The sequence below is a fragment of the Amblyomma maculatum genome, chromosome 1 (assembly GCF_055883805.1).
Source record: "Amblyomma maculatum isolate TAMU_Amacu chromosome 1, ASM5588380v1, whole genome shotgun sequence".
NCBI lineage: Eukaryota > Metazoa > Arthropoda > Arachnida > Ixodida > Ixodidae > Amblyomma > Amblyomma maculatum.
Window position 1 is genome coordinate 382,412,952 of NC_139344.1, and position 22,792 is coordinate 382,435,743.

The 22,792-nt window shown below is 45.1% G+C and overlaps 1 protein-coding gene across 1 annotated transcript in view; it reads left to right on the forward strand.

Moving 5' to 3' along the window:
- The window catches only part of LOC146208381 (cell adhesion molecule Dscam1-like), a 37,196-nt gene that overhangs the window by 6,140 nt on the left and 8,264 nt on the right, over positions 1–22,792 (forward strand). Inside the window, exons 3-11 of the mRNA XM_084593008.1 lie at positions 13,342–13,883; positions 16,805–17,089; positions 17,678–17,797; positions 17,997–18,164; positions 19,367–19,514; positions 20,264–20,412; positions 20,783–20,905; positions 21,301–21,465; positions 22,002–22,072. Coding sequence (XP_084449134.1) covers positions 13,772–13,883; positions 16,805–17,089; positions 17,678–17,797; positions 17,997–18,164; positions 19,367–19,514; positions 20,264–20,412; positions 20,783–20,905; positions 21,301–21,465; positions 22,002–22,072 — 1,341 coding nt within the window. The 5' untranslated portion in view covers positions 13,342–13,771. The remainder of the gene's footprint in view (positions 1–13,341; positions 13,884–16,804; positions 17,090–17,677; positions 17,798–17,996; positions 18,165–19,366; positions 19,515–20,263; positions 20,413–20,782; positions 20,906–21,300; positions 21,466–22,001; positions 22,073–22,792) is intronic.

Here is a 22,792-nt window from a genome sequence, read left to right on the forward strand (position 1 = left end):
TTCTGCCTCCCATTTCGTCGCCATCAATTTCTATCTGGACATTGCGCGGCCCTCACCTACACTGTTCGCACACAATAGGCCCTCCACTCGGTGTCTGTGCAGTAGACGAGATGCGGCGTCTTTTTTCGTTCTACCGCCCTCGGGCATTTTGTTCTTTTCGCTGCCTGATTCCCTTTCTTCACCCTTCAATCTCAAAACTCCTTCAAGCAAAGATCAATGTCACCGCTGAAAGCGGTAATTGGATGTCCCATCCGAACGTGGCACAAGGCGAAAAAGCCAGAAACTAAACACTCGGGAAAAAGTAGATTCGCAAACATCGCATAAATACAAGTATAAAATACACAGGAATTCGGAGAGTTGCGTCGCTTGGCGGACAATGACTCGTCGCTACCGATAAAACGAAATAAACAATGAAACGAGGGGTGTAATTCTGAAAAGAATCGTCGCTACCGATAAAACGAAATAAACAATGAAACGAGGGGTGTAATTCTGAAAAGAATAGGCGAGGCAAAATATCAATCAGCGAGGAGTCAGAAAAAAATATGGGAGAAAAAAGAACAAGGGGCGAAAGTTGAACGCTCCGCGTTCGTTCGAACTGCCAGCGCGATTCGATTCCCAATTTTGTGCCAGCTCGCTGGCTCCGAAGAGAAAATGAGCAGAGCGGATACGACGACATCGGATGGCGACGAGCAGCCGCCACAGACCGCAGTGCGGAGGCGACGATCCGACCCCGGTGGAGAGGGAAGGGAGGCGAGGAAGCGACTGGAAACGTAATTTTAAAAGTCCTCGCCTCCACCGTCGCCTCGCACATCCACTACCGCAATCTTCCTTTCCAGTAGCGCTCTACTCCACTAGTACGCGCACAGGTCCTTGATAAGTTTTCGGAAACCCGCGGCTTTCACGGTTGGCGAACGGTTTCGGGCTCGGTTTGAAACGTATATATAGGTACATCGAACGAGCCGAAATGAGTGCTCGCGGGAATCGTTCATGATCGCCCGCCATACATTCAAATTATCGCCGCCTGTGACGTGTACGACTATCGAACGAGGGAACGAAAAAAAGGAGAGAAGGAGAATGGTGGGTCACCAATATCGCGTTGTGTATTAGGGGCATATTTCTCTTCCGTTGACAGTCGTACTCGCGGCCGCGCGCCGCGCGCTCGTTCGCTCATAGGGTGCTCTCTCCCGCCAAATAAAAAAAGAAAAAAAAAGAAAAATTAAGAGTAGGGGAGGAATAAAATTTTGTTTCTTTATTTTGCTCATATAATGTCTGCCCAGGAAGGGCACATCTGTCTTAATATCATGAACCCCTTTATAAACCTTTATTTGCCGCTTAATATTGTCGTCTTTCTACATGTTGCTTCACGATATATTTCATCCGTTGCGAGAACGAAGGAATAAGAAAGGATAACAATGTCATGGCAAAAATATTAACTTTGCTAGAGTGAAATGAGCCTTTGCGGAATAATATATGTCAACGTGACAAAAACTGAAAAGCTGCGCCATTCTGCCTTTCTTCAGATGAAACTCAAAGTGAGGTCAGCTTAGCTTCCGTAACTCCAATAGTGGCCAAAAAAATGTTTTAGAAGGACAAAAAGGTGGGCAGGTTGAGTTTTGTTATCCATAATAAAACAGCGCGAAATAGACGAAGACGGAACAAGCACAACAACCCGAGCTCGTATTATTGTGCGTGTTTCGTCTTTGTTATTTTCTCGCTGTTCTAATATGGATATCAAATTTTAGTACGTCATATCCGGTATTTCTATTCCAGTTTATTAACGATGCTCCCATAGAAGTTATATACCTCCGCACTCATTTCTATCATTCCTCATTTGCATGCGAATTATATCAAAAAGCCTGGACTACTCTCACAAAGAATCATCAGTACGTAACCACGATCATTTCGATAAGAAATCGCGTTATCATAGTTCATATTATAATAGTAATGAAATTTCAATGATTAAATGGAGCTGCCGCAGGCGGATGCTGGCCAGCCAGAGATAAAGAAAACAGCGTGCACGTCGTACGTGCACAAACTATTGCACAACATGAAATAATTGTGCGTAAAGCAGGCATTATGCTGGATATTTTTCCACCAGGAATAAACTAAACGAATCCCGCAAAATTGTGAAGGAAAGCGGAAATAAGAAAAAAAAAGGCTGCCGGAAAAAGCTCAAAAAAGAAATGTTGACTGTTGCGTTGGTGTTGGTGGTGTTTATAAGATCCTGAAAATAATGCTGTCGTCTTTACATCGGTAAGACGGGACGCTGCATTAATGATCTACTTCATAAGCGCGCAAAAGGTAAAGAGAACAGGTCACACAGAAACCATCTAGCAATGTATTGCGCAGGGTGTGAAACTGAAGCGGATCTTATTTTGACTGCTATCATCACCCGGTATAAAGACGAGACCTCGAGGCTCATTTATAAAGGCTATGTAAAAATAACATAAAATTGAGATAATATAAAATTGCTGCAGTCTAAAAAGGCTAGGTGAAACGCGCGTCAGCAGCCCGTCGATAGTTCTATTCCCTAAAGAATCCACGTATCTCAACCAGTGAGGTTCTGTGGTTGTGCCGTTTATGCTGTCCACGTTTAACAATAAATCATTTGCTTTGTAGTGTTTCTCCCTATATTCTCCCGTCTTTCATAGCGATATTTCGTTCTTTCATTCGGCCTAGCCAGCACTGAACCACTATATTTTTATTAGAGCATATTCAATGAACGTACGACTACATTTAAACATGCTATGCATATTTCACACAGGCTTGTAAAAAAGATCCCTTTTGCAGACTGTTCATCATCGCCGCCCGAAAATCATAATTATTGACATTCTTGTTTCTGTTTCCTTGAATTTTACTTCCGTGCAAATAATAGCCTTAAATTCAAATTTCTATGTGAACTGCGACTTGTTTGTTTTCGTAAGCCATTGTGTTTTTCAGGCTTTGTAGTATAACAACCGAATAAATCAAACACTCGATAATATTTAGAGGTATTGTCAGCAAGGAACACTAGCCTTTGAAGTAAAGTGCGGTTAACTTACGTGCAAACAAGTACCTATTGTTCACGTGGCTGACATCTTTAAAGCTTTAAAATAAATGTGAAAACGCGCATCCACGAGACAAGGAAAAAAAATAATAAAAAGCAAATTTAATATAACGTAAAACGTGAGAAGTGAAGCGAACAACATTGTTCCAGTGACCTACCTACAAAATTAGCTATTTGGCCAATTTTTGTCTCTTTCATTTATTTAAAAAAAGAAAAAGAAACATCTAGGCAGAAACGCTAACTCGAGAAGACGCAATAAGACGTGAAGAGTTTTATGCGCTTTTCACGGCGTGCAACCACCAACAGGACGCAAAAGTCGACCATGCGGGGCAGAAGCCCATTCTCGAAGGCTACCACTGAACCACTCGCAATCCCTTATCTACGTTTTCACCGCTGCATTATTTCCGCTCCCATTCACAGCACTCTATCGCGTTTTTATCTCTACCGCGCCACGCCGCGGCCACGCCCGCTGGAGACCATAATTCAGAGCCTCGCCGCGAGATGACAGCACCTTCCCGGCGCTGCTTCCGTTTTTTCTCTCCCTTCTTTTCTCCCTTCTCCTTCGTTTCCCTGACTCCCTATTTGGTTTCATTCGTGTCCGTGTTATTCACTTGTCTCTCTACTTCCGTCCAGGCAGAGAGCAGCGCCGGCTTTGTGTGGCCGCATGGAGTGAAAGGATGCCTAATTTACTGCTTTTGTGCTTTACACAACCAGATATTTCTCGCCTGATAAGACTATGTGATGATCCATCCATTAATTTCTCGACTAGTAATAGTTTTCGACCTGTTTATATCAGCAAAATTTACATTTTACTTCAAAAAATGCAAGAGATTAATCTCAAGAAAGCATCATTCAGCCTTAATGGGCGGTTGTGGAAATGGTGCAACGAAAGGCTGGTATTTAATGGTCGTAATTAGGATTCAATGTGCCGTGTGAACTACGTTCAGCTGGCTCCAAAGAGGAGCTGGAATCGTTAATGCTTCGAATTCGGCAGTATTCTTTTTCCGTAAAATACTGCAAACTAACGGGAATGTTGCCGGTTTGTGTTTGCGAGCAGCATTCGACTTTAATTATAGAGATTCAGTTTGTAGATTTAAAATTCATCCGCAAAAAAAAATTAGCGTTTCGTGTGTTCAGACATTTATTTTTATTAGAGACGTCTTCCTCGAACGGCACACCACATTTATACAAGTTAAGTTAAATTGGTTCACAGGAAGGGAAAGGCGCAGTAACTGTCACACTTGCTTTGTGGACACCCGAACCGCGCCGTAAGGGAAGGGAGGAAGGTGGGAATGAAAGTGGCAAGAGAGAAAGAGGAGCCGTAGTGGAGGGCTACGGAGTAATTTCGACCACCTGGGGATCTTTAACGTGCGCTGACATCGCACAGCACACGGACGCCACTTCGTTTCGCCTCCATTTATACAAGCCTACTTCTATTTCTTTCTTGTCACTTTTCATATGAGGGATTCAACTTCATCGTTGGGAACTTAATAGCACAAAGAAAGCACAGCATTTATGAAACTGTGTTTTTCACTATAAACTACAGACACAAATTGAACAATAAGTGAGTAATAAGGGAATAACATGGTCCCTATCGCGGTCCCTAGTAAAGCCAGGGTATGTTGGTAAAGCCATGATGTAGATCTCAGTCAATAAATTACGGAATGCAGCAGGCAGTAGAAGCCTAATACTACCTAATACTCCCGCCGGCATAAAGGTATGAAGCATAATGAAATAAAACAGCGCAACGAACGGGACGAAACACGAAGAAAGGGAGACAAAGACACAGGCGCTGACTAACAACTGAAATTTTATTCCGAAGCAGGACACATATATAAGGTACAAAGAGGGGGGTGTGGCCGAATGCGATCCTGCACAATCACCGAAACAGTGTAGTCATGTCCAAGAGTAAAATACGATAAAAAGGTGAAAAGCCGAAAAGACTAAAAGCGATAAAAACCACGGTGTAGGAGGCCGGGACGGAAAGTAAAACCGGTAAAACAGATATATACATAGCCAAAAAGGCAGGTAAAAGCATTAAAATATAACGGTAAAAAACAAAAACACGGGACTGAAATCGTGGCACAAGGTGATTGACAAAAGTAGCGGAGAGGGGCATTCAAGAAAAAAGTTAAACATTTACCCTGCCTCTGAGAAAATCCAATTCTTTTTGCGACAAGCACAGGGAGAGTGCACTCACACATTGCTCATTTGCGCTGTGGATTTCGAATGCTTCTGCGACTTCCCTGGATATCCTATCCCGTCCTCTAGCAAGAATTGTGCAGCGATTGAAATGTGGGTGACAAGTTTTGTCCGGATCATCATCGCTATGTTTACACTTTTTGCAGTGCATGGCGAGGTGGCTGGAAATTGTAATGCTGTTTACGTTTTTCTTGTGCACTTGAAGCCTAATGTTGAGACACCTGCCTGTCTGGCCAATGTATCTCTCCCCACAGGATACGGGCAGCGAGTAGACGACGCCGGTTTTGCAGGGGACGAGTTGTTCCGAATGAGTCAGCCCACATCCACGGGCGATCAGATGTTTGTTTACCTTCGCGCAAAGGGCGGAAAGCTTATTAGGCGCTGAAAAGACGACGTCAACCCCTGAACGTTTCGCGACTTTTTTGAGGCGGTGGCAGACCTCATAAATGTAGGGCATTACGACCACTCTTCTGTGCTCCCTGTTGGACGCCGCCTGTGCGTGTTGTCGTCCTCGTCTCTTGGCCGCGGAACCGGCCACGGACACCAGAACGTTCAGGGGGTATCCGGCGGCTAACAGGCGCTCGACCTGGTTGCTAAAACTATCCTGGAAATGATGTTCACAGGACTTCTGAAGCGCATTTTGAAAACAAAGTCTTACTATCCCTCTCTTAACGAGTTTTGTATGGGCAGACATAAAAGGCAGAAGAGGTTTCTTACCCCTGGGCTGATAGGACCAGCAGGTATGCTCGTTGGAAAAATGCAGTCGCAAGTCCAGAAACCTGATTGAACATTCATGCGGCGTTTCATGCGTCAAAGCCAGAGGAATACATTGGCCAAACATGGAAAGAATTTCGGATACCATTGGGTTAAATGCTTCGTGGCTGCAATTCAAAAGGACGAGATAGTCATCCACGTAACGAAAAATTTTTACCACGCTCGTATCAGCGATCCTGTCATTCAACATCCTATCGTATCTAGCAAGAAACACTTCGGTTAGAATAGGTGCTACGCAAGAGCCTATGCAAACACCTTGTTTCTGTATATATGTATGTTCACCTGACGTAACATAGGAAGAATTCAGATAAAAGTTCACAAGTCGTAGAAAATCATCAATGGAAGGCCTACTTCGTTCTGAAAATTTACGGCTCCGAAAGTGTCGATAGATTCCTCAATGCAAGTCAGCAGTTCTCTTTGCGGTAAAGAATAATACAAATCTTTGATGTCTACCGAGAAGGCGTTCAGGTTGCAGTCATGTTTGATACTTAAAAAATCTATAACCTTTTCTGAGCCATCGATCACAAAGGGGTCATCAACTGTCAGCAACCTTAACTTATCTCTAAGAAAAGTCGCGAGCAATTTCTGCCATGACTCCTTTTCGGATGCGATTACACGGAAAGGTATTCCAGGCTTGTGCGTTTTAGCAGAAAAAAACACTGTTCCACTGAGACGACTTGCAGCTTTAAGTTTACAAGCCAGATTGTCCAGTTTGAGGGACTTACATAAAGCCACAGCTTGCTTTTTCACCTTGGAGAGGTTGGCGTGATTCCTATTGAACGCAGTATCGAGGGCGCTGGTAGCTCTTAAGCTAAATTCACCGGCCGATAGTACAGTGAAGCCGCCTTCTTTGTCAGATGGGACCAGAAGTAGTTCATTGTTTCGAAGATAGTTAATGGTCTGACGCACTGGAAACTTTTTGGAGGATGAATGGTACTTGCAGAGTACATCGACGCCTTCCGAGATGCATCTGGTCTTGTCGCTGTCGGGTGCTTTCTGTCCAACCATCCGCACCAGCCCGAGAAGCTCTGCGGCGGACTTTTTTGGTTCTATGGCAAATTTTGGGCCTAGGCTGAGGAGGCTTTTAACGCTGTTTGGTAAGTGAACGTCACCCACCGTGTGCACAGGATTGCAAGGTCTCGTTGTCTTCTTAGGTAGCCACGTTCGTAGCGTGAGCAGGATTCGCTGCCAGATGAACTCGGCGGTGCTGTGAAGAATGTGGAGACATTCACGCCACTCGCCATTTGAGGATTTGGAGGCGCCCAATCGTAGGAATAAGGCGTCCTTGTAGAGGCGGTGTTGTCGTTGCCACTCTGACCTCAGCAGCTTTAACACTCGGATGCCGTGGCCGGTCGAAGGTGCGAACCCACCAAACAACTCAAGGACTTCAGGTGGCAGTATTTTGTGGCGGATGCAAAAGGAAAGGGTCCGAGACCGACAGATCGCATTGACAGTGAGGGACATGAGAAAGTTTGGTTCACAGGTGAAACAATTAACAGAGCCCGATGAACAAGAGATGAAGTTCAGAAGTGCAAGATGCCGGGCTAGTTGGTACTGCATAATGAAATAAAACAGCGCAACGAACGAGACGAAACACGAAGAAAGGGAGACAAAGACACAGGCGCTGACTAACAACTGAAATTTTATTCCGAAGCAGGACACATATATAAGGTCCCGGACCCTTTTCTTTTGCATCCGCCACAAAATACTGCCACCTGAAGTCCTTGCGTTGTTTGGTGGGTTCGCACCTTCGACCGGCCACGGCATCCGAGTGTTAAAGCTGCTGAGGTCAGAGTAGCAACGACAACACCGCCTCTACAAGGACGCCTTATTCCTACGATTGAGCGCCTCCAAATCCTCAAATGGCGAGTGGCGTGAATGTCTCCACATTCTTCACAGCACCGCCGAGTTCATCTGGCAGCGAATCCTGCTCACGCTACGAACGTGGCTGCCTAAGAAGACAACGAGACCTTGCAATCCTGTGCACACGGTGGGTGACGTTCACTTACCAAACAGCGTTAAAAGCCTCCTCAGCCTAGGCCCAAAATTTGCCATAGAACCAAAAAAGTCCGCCGCAGAGCTTCTCGGGCTGGTGCGGATGGTTGGACAGAAAGCACCCGACAGCGACAAGACCAGATGCATCTCGGAAGGCGTCGATGTACTCTGCAAGTACCATTCATCCTCCAAAAAGTTTTCAGTGCGTCAGACCATTAACTATCTTCGAAACAATGAACTACTTCTGGTCCCATCTGACAAAGAAGGCGGCTTCACTGTACTATCGGCCGGCGAATTTAGCTCAAGAGCTACCAGCGCCCTCGAGACTGCGTTCAATAGGAATCACGCCAACCTCTCCAAGGTGAAAAAGCAAGCTGTGGCTTTATGTAAGTCCCTCAAACTGGACAATTTGGCTTGTAAACTTAAAGCTGCAAGTCGTCTCAGTGGAACTGTGTTTTTTTCTGCTAAAACGCACAAGCCTGGAATACCTTTCCGTGTAATCGCATCCGAAAAGGAGTCATGGCAGAAATTGCTCGCGACTTTTCTTAGAGATAAGTTAAGGTTGCTGATAGTTGATGACCCCTTTGTGATCGATGGCTCAGAAAAGGTTATAGATTTTTTAAGTATCAAACATGACTGCAACCTGAACGCCTTCTCGGTAGACATCAAAGATTTGTATTATTCTTTACCGCACAGAGAACTGCTGTCTTGCATTGAGGAATCTATCGACACTTTCGGAGCCGTAAATTTTCAGAACGAAGTAGGCCTTTCCATTGATGATTTTCTACGACTTGTGAACTTTTATCTGAATTCTTCCTATGTTACGTCAGGTGAACATACATATATACAGAAACAAGGTGTTTGCATAGGCTCTTGCGTAGCACCTATCCCAACGAACTGTTTCTTGCTAGATACGATAGGATGTTGAATGACAGGATCGCTGATACGAGCGTTGGTTGGTTGGTTCATAGGAAGGGAAAGGCGCAGTATCTGTCACACTTGCTCTGTGGACACCTGAACCGCGCCGTAAGGGAAGGGATGAAGGTGGGAGTTAAAGTGGATAGAGAGAAAGGGGGCTGTAGTGGAGGGCTACAGAGTAATTTCGACCACCTGGGGATCTTTAACGTGCGCTGATACGAGCGTGGTAAAAATTTTTCGTTACGTGGATGACCATCTCGTCCTTTTGAATTGCAGCCACGAAGCATTTAACCCAATGGTATCCGAAATTCTTTCCATGTTTGGCCAATGTATTCCTCTGGCTTAGACGCATGAAACGCCGCATGAATGTTCAATCAGGTTTCTGGACTTGCGACTGCATTTTTCCAACGAGCATACCTGCTGGTCCTATCAGCCCAGGGGTAAGAAACCTCTTCTGCCTTTTATGTCTGCCCATACAAAACTCGTTAAGAGAGGGGTAGTAAAACTGTTTTCAAAATGCGCTTCAGAAGTCCTGTGAACATCATTTCCAGGATAGTTTTAGCAACCAGGTCGAGCGCCTGTCAGCCGCCGGTTACCCCCTGAACGTTCTGGTGTCCGTGGCCGGTTCAGCGGCCAAGAGACGAGGACGACAACACGCACAGGCGGCGTCCAACAGGGAGCACAGAAGAGTGGTCGTAATGCCCTACATTCATGAGGTCAGCCACCGCCTCAAAAAAGTCGCGAAACGTTCAGGGGTTGACGTCGTCTTTTCAGCGCCTAATAAGCTTTCCGCCCTTTGCGCGAAGGTAAACAAACATCTGATCGCCCGTGGATGTGGGCTGACTCATTCGGAACAACTCGTCCCCTGCAAAACCGGCGTCGTCTACTCGCTGCCCGTATCCTGTGGGAAGAGATACATTGGCCAGACAGGCAGGTGTCTCAACATTAGGCTTCAAGAGCACAAGAAAAACGTAAACAGCATTACAATTTCCAGCCACCTCGCCATGCACTGCAAAAAGTGTAAACATAACGATGATGATCCGGACAAAACTTGTCACCCACATTTCAATCGCTGCACAATTCTTGCTAGAGGACGGGATAGGATATCCAGGGAAGTCGCAGAAGCATTCGAAATCCACAGCGCAAATGAGCAATGTGTGAGTGCACTCTCCCTGTGCTTGTCGCAAAAAGAATTGGATTTTCTCAGAGGCAGGGTAAATGTTTAACTTTTTTCTTGAATGCCCCTCTCCGCTACTTTTGTCAATCACCTTGTGCCACGATTTCAGTCCCGTGTTTTTGTTTTTTACCGTTATATTTTAATGCTTTTACCTGCCTTTTTGGCTATGTATATATCTGTTTTACCGGTTTTACTTTCCGTCCCGGCCTCCTACACCGTGGTTTTTATCGCTTTTAGTCTTTTCGGCTTTTCACCTTTTTATCGTATTTTACTCTTGGACATGACTACACTGTTTCGGTGATTGTGCAGGATCGCATTCGGCCACACCCCCCTCTTTGTACCTTATATATGTGTCCTGCTTCGGAATAAAATTTCAGTTGTTAGTCAGCGCCTGTGTCTTTGTCTCCCTTTCTTCGTGTTTCGTCCCGTTCGTTGCGCTGTTTTATTTCATTATGCACTACCAACTAGCCCGGCATCTTGCACTTCTGAAAGGTATGAAGGCTAGCAATCAGAGGGGATTTAAACCTAGTTTAAGCAAGAACTCGACATGTTTGAAGGGAAAATCTGCTATAGGCATTCAGTGTGTTTAGTGGCAAAAACCTACCTCGCGGGGCTTAAGAATAATAGCATACCTCTACAAGGGATTACGCTCTCATGGACATGATACTCCTTTTTTACTCCCTTACATACTAATGGTGTTTAGAACGTATTTTAGAACTCACGTCCACGTTTCGCAGGCTGTGCTGACTACTGTCATCTTAAATTGAGCTCTGCGACCTTGCTAAAAAGAGGCGAATTTGTGGAGAAAGAAGGACAAAATTGCATAACTGTCTCGTGAATTTTATTTGTCGAATTAGGAGATGGTTTGTTTTATGGAGTTTAACATCTCAAATCAACTCAGGCTATGAGGGACGCCGTAGTGGACGGCGTCCCTCCCTCATAACAAGAAGAATAAGATTGGGATGGAGCGCATTTGGCAAGCACTCGCAGAATATGACTAGCAGCTTACCGGTATCGCTCAAGAGGAAAGTATACAACAATTTCATCTTACCTGTACTCACCTATGGGGCTGAAACGTGGAGGCTAACCAAGAGAGTTCTACTTAAGTTGAGGACAACCCAGAGGGCTAGGGAACGAAAAATGGTAGCGGTAACATTAAGAGATAGGAAGCGTGCAGAGTGGGTCAGATAAATAACTCAAGTTACCGACATTCTAGTGGAAATTAAGAAGAAATGGGCATGGGCAGGACATGTAGTGCGAAGAGAGGATAACCGATGGTCGCTTAGGGCAACAAACTGGATTTCAAGGGAAGGAAAGCGTAGCAGGGGGAGGCAGAACGTTAGGTGGGCGGATGAGGTTAAAAAGTTCGCAGGGGTCAAGTGAATGCAGCTAGCACAGAACCGGGTTAAGTGGAGAAATATGGGAGAGGCCTTCGCCCTGCAGTGGGTATAGTCAGGCTGATGATAATGATGATGATGTAGTGGACGGCTCCGGCAATTTCGCCGGCGACCTGGGGTTCTTTAACGTGCACTGGCGTCGCACAGAACACACACTCCTCACTTTTTGCGTCCGTCAAAAAACGGCAGCTGCAGCAGAGATTCGATCCCGCATCTTTGGGCATAGTAGTCGAGAACCCCAACTACTTCACTATCGCGACGTCGTTCGAATTAGAAGAAATGTATTGCTGATCAAGTTGTAATGATGCAAAGAAACTACAATATAGTTTTTTTTTTTTTAAATTTCATTCATCACTTTATTTCAGTTATTAATCGACTATGATCGTGATTTTAGTCTTTTTAATTTACCAATTTTTCCAGTCTTAACTCCTACTTACTACAATTCTATTCGTAACCACTTCTTTTATTTAATTTACCTGAGGCAATCTCAGACATTTTAGTTCTTCGTTAGCTATTTTTACTAGTATCAATTTCTTGTGCATTATAAATAAGAGTACAGGACAAGTTGGGGTAGGCAGGTGGCAAATGGAGGGAAGGAAATCCTCCTAAACGCCACCTGGCTCAATTGACAAGTCAAAGCTTCCCACTGACGCCGCGGCGGGACACTTTCAACCTTCATGGCACAACTAATGCTACCGCACTGAAAATACAGCAGTCAAGCGCTAAGATCAAATAATTCTACCTGGACCCCGTATAACGATTTCAGCCACATCAAATGCACCACCAGTACTGGTGGGGCAACCTTAACGCAACACATGTGTCGGTATAACGTCAGAATTAGTACATATAATCTAGTCCTACAGATGCATCTCGTGCGTTTAATAAAGCGTATTTTTCTCTCTCAGTCCTACTGAAAACTTTCGCGCATGACAAATCGCTTAGATGCCAAAAAAGCATGGATATACGGTGAAGAACGGTATTCAACCATGATATCGTAATTTGTAGAGCGCTATATTTCTTACTCTTGATTAGAATAGTCAGGAGAAAAACCATCACTCTATCACACCTCTATGTGTGCGTGTGCGTGCATGCTAGCGCGTGTGTGTGTGCGTGTGTGTGTGTGTTTACAAGCCCCCTCCACCCTTCAAAAAGACTCCTGAGGCATTCATCTACTAGACGCCCACGCTCCAGTGGAACAAAAAGCTCTAGCCACCTTATAGTGGCTTACTGGCGGTTGATCGAACAAGTTTTGCGGGTCAAAATTAAAACTAAGTGACGCTGTAGTGGGAATGGCCCCCGATTGATTATAGACCACGTCGGATTATGAAACAAGAACTTAAATTTCAGTTGGCAAGCTCCTTTTTAAAACACTATGCTTACATAAAGACACGGTAAACGCGGCCACGATATCGAACTCACAGCATCGTTTTCAGACGCAGCTTTTCGTAGACGCCTAACCACCGGTGTGTTCGTGTCGTACTTACTATAGCGTCGTTATGTGATCTATATGGTACAATTGAATGTATGCTAGTATATTTACCCATTTTTCTGTCTGTCTCGACCTATGCCTACCATGCCGCTCTCTGCCTGTCATGCGTTCTTCTCCATCGTTTGCTACGATGCTTCTAGTTTCTCTGCTTTACATCCTGTCCACTTAACTTAGAGCCTGAGACTCTCACTTTTTAAATATGCCAGTATACTTGTCACTTTTTATTGAAGCGGTCATAACAGCACCCATCGCCTCACTTGGCACACAAGAACACGCACGCTCTTTTCATAAAAATAACTTAAACACGCAACCGCATCCTGTTTTCCGCCTTCTCTACCGCCAGGACCAATCTCCGCGGGCCGTGCTGAACCAAGCCAGAGCCGAGCCAAGCCAAGCCCACAACCCGGCATCCCCGTGGATCGAAGTCCAGCGAACCCGGAATGCCTCCGCGAGCACCGCAGCCCGCTCTTCCTCCTCCCCCTCTACTGCTTTTTCATCCCGTCGCCTGTGAGTCACGCTTTCCCGCAAGCCGGGAGGGACCGCTCCAAAACAAGCCCGCAGACAGCAGCAGCGGGAGCGGCGGCAGCCGTAGCAGCAATAGCATCAGTCTCGTGGCATCTTCTTCCCGAGAAAGGAACAGGGAAGGAGGCAAGCAGACGCCGACGGGAAGATAAGGAAAGAGGGAAGACGCGGTCCCCCGACGGCTGCTGCATCCGGCGTCGCTGGATGGTTTTGCGGAGGCGTGTGGATTGTGTGCTGGCGACGGCGGCGTTATGGGTGTGGTGGTGCGTGAAGCCACGCGGCCGGTGTCGAAACGCTCGGCAGTGCTGCTGCTGACCGCGCTGCTCTTCGTAAGCGTCCTGAATGACATATGTCAGGCTCTGGGTGAGTCACTGCTGGCATCACCTTAACATAGCATCCTGGAATAACATTTTTGGTTTGCCTAATCAGCGTGAGCTCATTATGTACTAAAATTAATTTTTTTTTTTGCTCAGCGCATGACGTTTAACCGAATCGGCCACATTGTGTCAAGCTCGGCATTATTGACGTTATTCTATTACCTTCCACTAAAACAAAAAAGAAAAAAGCAAGTATAGTAGCTGCTACGGCGAAGCAGAATAAAAAATATATTTTACGAGCTGTTGCAGGTGTACTAGTTTATCGGTGTACGGGCTTTTTTCGCTATGAAATTGTCATTTGCAGATTTTTCACGAATTGTTCACCAATTTTAAAGCTAACATTTGGCCGCAAACATCATTGATTCCTTAATAACAAAGAACCTGCCATGTAGCACAAAGTGCGAAGAGCGTATAAATCATTCCGATCGACTGGATTTTGCTTTACCTTGCCGTATACATTGCGACCACTTACAGATATTGCAGGAGCAATATCTGAAATTTAAATAAACGTTGCCGACCTATTTCTGTCGGCAAATTACGCGTGCGGAGTTAGACAACCCTGCCCCAGTCAACATCAAGAGACCCAACTCTACAAACGAAACCGAGGCGCCATGTTTATCGATCCGTGGCCTTCAGAGCCGAAACGTCTCTCCGGGAAAATACGCCTGCCTTCTTTTCTTTTTTTTTTTCGTAGACACACTCCGCTACGCCATGCTTGAAAGAGATTTTTGCAATAGTTGCAAGTACAATAGCGTATATTGATTAAGCAAGAAATTCAAGATGATTCAGAATCTCGGTTTATTTCAGCATTCTCATAAAAGAGCTCTAAAAAGAGCTCTAAACTCCTAAATACAATACGGAACATTATGACAAGAAGCTTCGCGAAATGCCTTAAATGCGCAGGCGTTACCCTTCGTTCAGGCGCTGCTCGACAGTTGTCGCCATTCTACCATCCTAGAGGTCGGCACCTGCAAGTTCTTGTGCCTTTAGTTACTAAAAGGATGAAAAAAAAGGAGAGGTACCTTGCGGCATTAGCTTTACGTATGTCTCTCTTCGCAGGAAACGATTTCCACGCAGGGGATGTCGCATGTCGTAACCAATATCTCCATGTTCAACTGCAGGTGAACATAAGTGCTTTTTTAGCCTGACTTTTTTTTAATTTGCAACTATCCAGAGCAGGGAATGTCACCACCGGTTGGTGACTCCGGGTTTTAGGCCTTACCTTGCACCAGGCCGGAACGAATGCTAAAATCACTGTTCTGTCGTTAACCCTGTCAGGTATTGGTTGTCGTTTCGAATCAAAGAAAGCATTTTTATTCATTAATAGTTTATCTAGGAACCCAGAATTCCAATTAATTAGTTTTTGCGTGCAAAACACTCAATCTTTAACAGGCATGTACGCAGTCACATATAATGTGAGCAGTTATTAACAGTTGTAATGAAATAAACAACTGAATATTTGTAATATCACTTCATTTTGCGAAGATGCCAAAATGCTTGAAATTCAGAAAAATAAATATTTTTGCTGTTGACAAAATTTGATGTCTGCAAGAATATGGAGTTGGTACCACGTTTACTGCTTCCTCGACTATTACTTTTCGCGGTTAGGCACAAAAAGCCATCGTATTTGTGACATGAACGATGCTGAATTCATCTAATGAATGAATAACTGCTAGTACAATGTAAGGTGCTTAGATATTTAAATGCCGCATACAATCACAATACTCACGAAGAAGCTCCTCCATTAGTGTTAGTTACCACTTCGAGCACGCGAAAGAAATTATTTGCTCAGCACCGGTGGGAGCTCTGTGTTATAGGTGCTAGCAACGAAGCCGAGAGAAAGTTCCGCATGGAAACGTTTCTTCTCAAGAATCTCCAAGCCACCTTCCGTCGGCATGTTTATCATCAAACGTGTTTGTGCTTGACCCTATCTTCGCGTACGGTGTTTGTTATTAAAGTTCAATGCACCTTTTTTGGGGGGAGAAAATAATTACGATTCTCTGACTAAACGTCTGCTTCCAGGATTTTTATTCCTTTGTCAGAGCCAGCATTGCTGCAATAATATCTGCTTTTAAATCAGCAAGCTTCACTGTTATCGCGGCGCTTGTCGGGATGTTATATTCTGGAAAATGTTGCGTACAGAAAGCATTGACACCAACACACATGTGAATTATGCAGCAACCTTGCAAATGCATTTTTGTTTTTAGATACATACAGCTCAAAGGGTTTGCTTATTGTCCTTTAGAAGGACTCGTTGCTCATTTAAGAGTTCGCAACTCGAGATCGATCAAGCTCTCCAGGTGGGAAAAAACCGAGACCTCACCCTTCTAGAGCTTTCGTATTACAGAAGCGTTTCCAGGAGCTCCGCTATTGTTAGCAAAAGCATGCCTCTTTGGATGTATACTATTGACAAAGACTGTGCATGTGGATTGCCACTAGATTTCTTCCGCAGTCATGTAATCTTACGGCTAAGCACGGCTTTTGACTAAGGATGCTCAGTTCCTTTCCTACCCTTTTCCTGTTTTAATGAAAACCATTCATTACATCTGTAAAAAACCTTGCACGCGAAAATTATCAAGGACAAAGCCAACGACCGATCACACAGCATTTCTGTCTCAGCAGTGTAATTTTGCTTTCGCCTTTTTACATTCGCTCTAAATATTTTTCTTTTAATTGCGACCCCAATTGCTACGATGGGTATGGTGCCTACGCAGGTACTAGTTCTCGCTCCCGCTAGGTCCGTTATTGCCACGAGCCTAATCTTCTTCCTTCATCCTCTTCACGGCACCGTTCACTGTCTCACTCCTTCGCCCCCGTCACGCGATCATTTGGTCCCAAAGACCACAACGGACACTACCTGATGTAAACAAACTGATTACTGCTCGACTCCTTTATGGCCAATCGCAGAGGCTCCCGAGATGCACAAGATGTACGTGGATTCGAACCTGAAGCTGGCCGACGGGGTGGACCTCATGTGCTCGCTCAAGAGGGGCTCTGCACCGGTACACTTCTCCTGGTACCACAACGGCCGAGAGATCCGCGCCGAGGACAAACTTGGGGACGTGGTCAGCCTCCAGGGCAAGTCAATTCTCGTGGTCCGACAGATCACACGCGAACACATCGGCAACTACACCTGCTCTGTCCGCAACCCGGCCGGCTCAGACAGCTACACCGTCAAGCTCTATGTTGACGGTGAGTGCAAACGGAGCGCTGGGAATATTGTCCTCCATACGAACCGAGCCCGACAAGCTTGATCTGTCGCGTAAAAAGCATGGGAGACGGCTAATGACACAACTGAGTGATGATCTAGATTGCTGACAAATGTACAAGTGACGTCGGAAAAAACGGAGCAGTGTTCTTGTGTTGCGGGGGCGCGACAGTACGCCTACCTAGTGCGTTTCCAAGGATTAGTACCACGGACTCAAGTGCATTCAATGAGATCATGAAACCACGTTGTTGTATTTTGACCAACCTCTGCATTCTCGTTGTGTCTGGAATCGTTAAATAACGGTAAAAACGTAGCGGGGTTTTTGATGCATTATTGTCGCTACCTCGCACATAAAACACGCAACCCTGTCTGCATCGGTCCCGAACCAGTTAGGAACCGACCGTACCATACCGCTTTGGCAAAGGGGAACTCACAAATGCAGATAAACTTTTCAGCAAAAGGACCTTCCCAGTTTGTGTGTATAAAAATTACAATTATAAAGGACAGAGCCTATGTTATCAAAACGTGCATTTCAACGAATCTTGTCTTTTGGGGGGTTTATTTAATTGCAGTGAAACCAGTTTGGATCAAAGAGCCGGAAGATGCGTCAGCGTCCACTGCCTCGAGTGTCGTCATTCACTGCAACGCCTTCGGTTATCCCGTGCCAAGTGTACAGTGGAGCAAGGAAAGAGGTGTGTAAACTTCGCGTGTGTGTCTCACGTTAGCACGAGACACAGCGGTGCCTATCCGCAATGAATTTTGTCACTGAAGCAGATAGGACTTGCAAAGTACTGCAGTGGTTGGTATTGCACAAATAAAATAGTCCTCTGCGCTTACTTCGCTTAGGTCATTTTAACCGCGCCTTCTCTTGCGTCTGTTCATACTCACCAGATGACAGAGACTTTGAACTCGTCCGAATGGGCGACCGATTCAACATGGCGCCCAACGGAAGTCTGCAGATACGATCAGTGAAGGCGGAAGACGCGGGTCACTACCGCTGCGACGTCAGCAATGGACTAGGAAATGGGCTCTCCAAAATCATCAACCTTGTGATAAGTGGTAAGTGATGAATGTTCGGCCGCCATCAAATTAAACGTTTGTTCGTGTTTGTGGCGTTAATTAGCAAATGGATTAGACTGAAGTTCGTAGATAGCGAAGTATAATGCAGATAATTGTTTTAGGTAATTTTTAACACATTCCTGAAAGAAATGACGCTTTCTTCCTGCATTTCTCTTATGTTAGCTTTGTCGAAAAATCAAATTTCCGACATAGCTCTTTTCAAGAATGTATAATCTCATTCGATTTAATATTAATCACAGTTTCAGGAGGGTTCAATATTGTTTTCACAGCGCTTTTTTTTTTTTTTTCAACAATTCTGTATTTTTTTGGATGCAAGCTTAGGGCTCAGACGACTAAAATACAATCAACGTAATCAAAAACACGTAAAAGTATGGCAAATTTCTTTTCAGTTGTATCAAAAGCAGCGCATTGATTCTCAACCGATGTGGAGACATGTGGCATGTGGCTTGGAAGTTAACATGATGACGACAATTTGGAAACTTCCACCATTACTCCTCATTTGTTTTCATTTGCTCTGGTTTTAAACAACTGTCAACGACTGGGCTGCGGGACGTACTGCATTCAGAATTCTAGATATGTGCAAACGAAGTAATTACACACTGCCCTGGCAATGAATTGAGTGAATGGAAGTTCGTTCGTTAACAGCGCGACTCACGTTTAATGGTGGCCGGATGCAGACACTGCAGTTTAGCCGCGCGAATATTCTCCCTGCTATTAAGCATGCTCTCCCTATTTTCGTGTTCCCGTTTATGTCACCGTGCTGTCTTCGCGTTAGTTCGCGGTGCTACCGCTGCATGCAGCAGTCGTGCAACTAAAATGCGAATACATTGACCTCCATGAAGGCGAGAACTATACGCAAAATCTCTGTAATTTATGCCAAGTGACAAGAGCCACCTGTCAGTGTCGGAAGACGCCAAAATGGAGTGAAGGAAAATCTTTCATTTCCTCTGCTACAGGACAGGTGCGAGAGAGAGAGAAGACTCAGATATAAGAAAAAACGGGGATGCGAAGAAAACATTTGCTATATCAAAGAGTCAGGTATAACGAAAGACTCAGATATCTCGGAAGTTATGAGTGTGCTCATCACAAGTGCATAATTAGACGAGACGAAAATGCGTGTGCTTTCGCATTTTCTCCGAATCAGTTGAATTGATCGCCCTGATCTTTTTTTTCTTCTCCAGCTCCGCCAAGAATTCTGGAAAGAGTGGAGGAAACCACGGTCAGGAGAAGCCACAGTGTTCGACTGAAGTGTGAGGCAACCGGAGACCGGCCTCTAGCAGTTCGTTGGTTCAAAGATCAGAGGCCGTACGAAGCAACGCTTCGAGATGGGTACGTATACGTCCATCACTATTGGTCGTCTAACAAGTGTGATCATTGAAGCCCTCTACTAAACTCCGCATTTACTTAGCAAATGTTCCCATCATCATCACCATCAGCCTGACTATACCCCCTGCAGGGCGAAGGCCTCTCCCATATTCCTCTAATTAATCCGGTCCTGTGCTAGCTGCATCCGCTTGACCCCTGCGAACGTCTTAGCCTCATCCACCCACCGAACTTTCTGCCGCCCCCTGCTACGCTTTCCTTTCCTTGGAATCCGGTTTGTTACCCTAAGCGACCATCGGCTATCATCTCAAGCGCTACGTGTCCTGCCCATGCCCCTTTCTTCTTCTTAATTTGCACTAAAATGTCAATAACTTGAATTATTTCTCTGACCCACTCAGAAATGCCCCCAATATCTACCCAAATAAGGTCTGTTCGCATATATTGCTGTGGAAATATTGAAGGGATTATTCCGTGTTTCCTCTGAGCTGACGTATGTACACATGCGCCTTTTGAATACTGTGTTCTAAATAAGCACTATCGTATAAGGTAACGATTGTCAAAATAGTCGCGTGGATAAAAAGTTGTTATCCTTTTTGGACGCCTTCAATATGAAGAAGCGACCACGGTAGTTGCACCGCGAATGCCAGATGTTGTAACTAATTTTCGACCCCCCCCCCCAAAAAAAAAAGAAAAAAAAAAAGAAAACGAACAACGACGGTTCTGCCAGAACAATATCACAAATGCGATTTCTGCAGGTTCGACATCATCGAGCGGAACCTTCCAGGCGGCGTCATTTCCGAGCTGCTCATTCAGAATAGCTCCACCGCTGACACGGGTGCCTACACATGCAAGGTTTCTAACAAGTTTGGCAACGTGACGTCACTCACGAAGCTCTATGTACTAGGTACTTTGTTTTCATTACTCCTTCTATGTTTTTCGAGTTACTAACAAGTTGCGTGTACGGCTTGCGTCTGTGTCTCATCGTTATTTGATTCTGAGAACTGCGTAACAAATAGGGAGCTCTGTTGTCTCAGTTAAATCATTAGTGTATGTGATAGATACGCTTTTGGGCAAAATATTGACTCACTAAACTTCTACATTTCTTTTTTTGTGAGACGAATTGCGCGTTATAGAATCGAAGCAAATAGAGCTGCATTCTGCAGACAATAAAGGCAGCATAAGTAATAGTCGTAATGCTTTGCCGCTATAACTACTTCATATTATGTACAAACTGTGAACTTGCTCCCCAGCTTGCTACCTTCATTTTCCCTTAGAGCCACCATCACCTCCTGTCGGCATTAAAGTCTCCGACATCAGGAGCCGCACTGTGCGGCTGATGTGGCAAGCACCGTACTCGGAAGTGTCCACGTTCCACGTTCGCTTCTGGAAAGAAAACTGTGAGTTGCATCTTTTCGACCAATCCATAGCTTTGGATATGAAATATTTCTACTAGCATCGAATTCGGTTTCTATCGGATTCTATTACATAAGCAATAACACGTTAACGCCATAGTTGCTGTCCTATTCTCCGATTCCCGTTCTTTCAGGGGTGATTAATAGCTAAGCTACTTCAGCAACGTTTTTCTCATGAATCTATGCAAACTAAGGCGCATTAGCCCAAACGCTTTTCGTTTTAAGCAAACATATTAGTCCAACAAAAAATCATTCTATCATTCCTTTGTGCCAAACACAATCTGTCTCAATAAGCAATAAAAGAATAATTCTGCCACTGGATAGTTTACCACATGGTGTTCATCACTGTGACAGAGAACAAAAACCATTGCACGACTCAGCTCAGAGCCGGAAGCTTACACTGATCACCGTGTCTGGCTCGGAGACGTCCGTCTACCTGAGCGACCTCCTGCCCGGCACAGCCTACGGCGGCTACCTGCTGTCGGAGAACAGGGTCGGCATGAGCGCACCGTCTACGTCACTGCACTTCTCCACGAGCGAAGAAGGTAAGAGCAACACTCATATCCTGGCGGCACTGGCGAGGGTTCAGAGCGCTTCCTACGACACATACGTCGTACATATGATAATGTATTTTCTCGCACTAGGGGGTTATGTGCATGTTAAATTCAAAGAAACAGTGGCCTACATGGGCACATGCAAGAGAAGGGCGAGGACAACGAAACAAAAGCCAATTTGTAGCTGTATATACGGACTTGGGAGCTTATGTAGTTCTAGCATCCAGTCACAACCAAATTCCCTTTTTTTTCTCTTTATCTGTTGCCGACTCTTTCTTCAGATAAAGTCATAACAAACAGGGTTGCTGTGTGAACGAGGCGTGTGGCCCGGATCGACTTTGGTCCGTTTCTGTTCCTTTCTTTGTGCTTGAAAAATGTCCCTGAAGTTGAGAACAAATTGTGCAAACGGTGCAATGGCATCAATTGCGACGAAGGCACAAACGAAACTGCGCCACTTGTTCCCACATTGTGGTTCAGAATATTCAGGGTGGATTAAAGAGCTCGACGTTGCTTTTTTGCTCACGCAGCTCCTACTGCACCCCCGCTTGACATCCGGGTTGTTGGATTGGGAAGCACGCACGTCAAACTTCAATGGAAGGTAAGCACTTGAAAGTACCTTGAATCTGTCCGGCAAAGAATCAGCTAGCGGCAGACAAATTTATGCCATGTCTTTCGTTTTCGCGTAACAAAGTTTTTTTATCACTCTTCATTTTAGGAACATAGAAGTACGAAACAACAACTTTATTCTTTCGCACTAATATTGGACTTCAAACAAATAAAGACAGAGCATCCAGGATACAGAATGTTTGACCATTCGGAGAAATTAGAGACGGATAGAAAAAACGAAAATGTGCTAATGAACAGGCCTGATCGATAGGCTGTGATTTTGACGTTATGTTTGTTTGGTTTGGTTTGTGGGGTTTAACGTCCCAAAGCGACTAAGACTATGAGAGACGCCGTAGTGGAGGACGCCGGAAATTTCGACCACCTGGGGTTCTTTAACGTGCACTGACATCACATAGCACACGGGCGCCTTGCTTTTCGTCTCCATCAAAAAGCGGCCGCCGAGGCCGGGATTCGATCTCGCGTCCTTGGGAACAGTAGTCGAGCGCCGTAACCACTGCGCCACCCCGGGGGGAGGGGGCTTTTGATGTTATGTGACATGTTATATGACGTGATGTGACTATACTGACTTCACCCATCCCTCTCTTATCCACCACTTGTAGTAAGTGAAGCAATTCAAGAGATCAAATGCATAAAACTTGTAGATAGAGCATTTCAAGTTTTCTTTTTATTTTTCTTTTTGCGCTACCTTGCA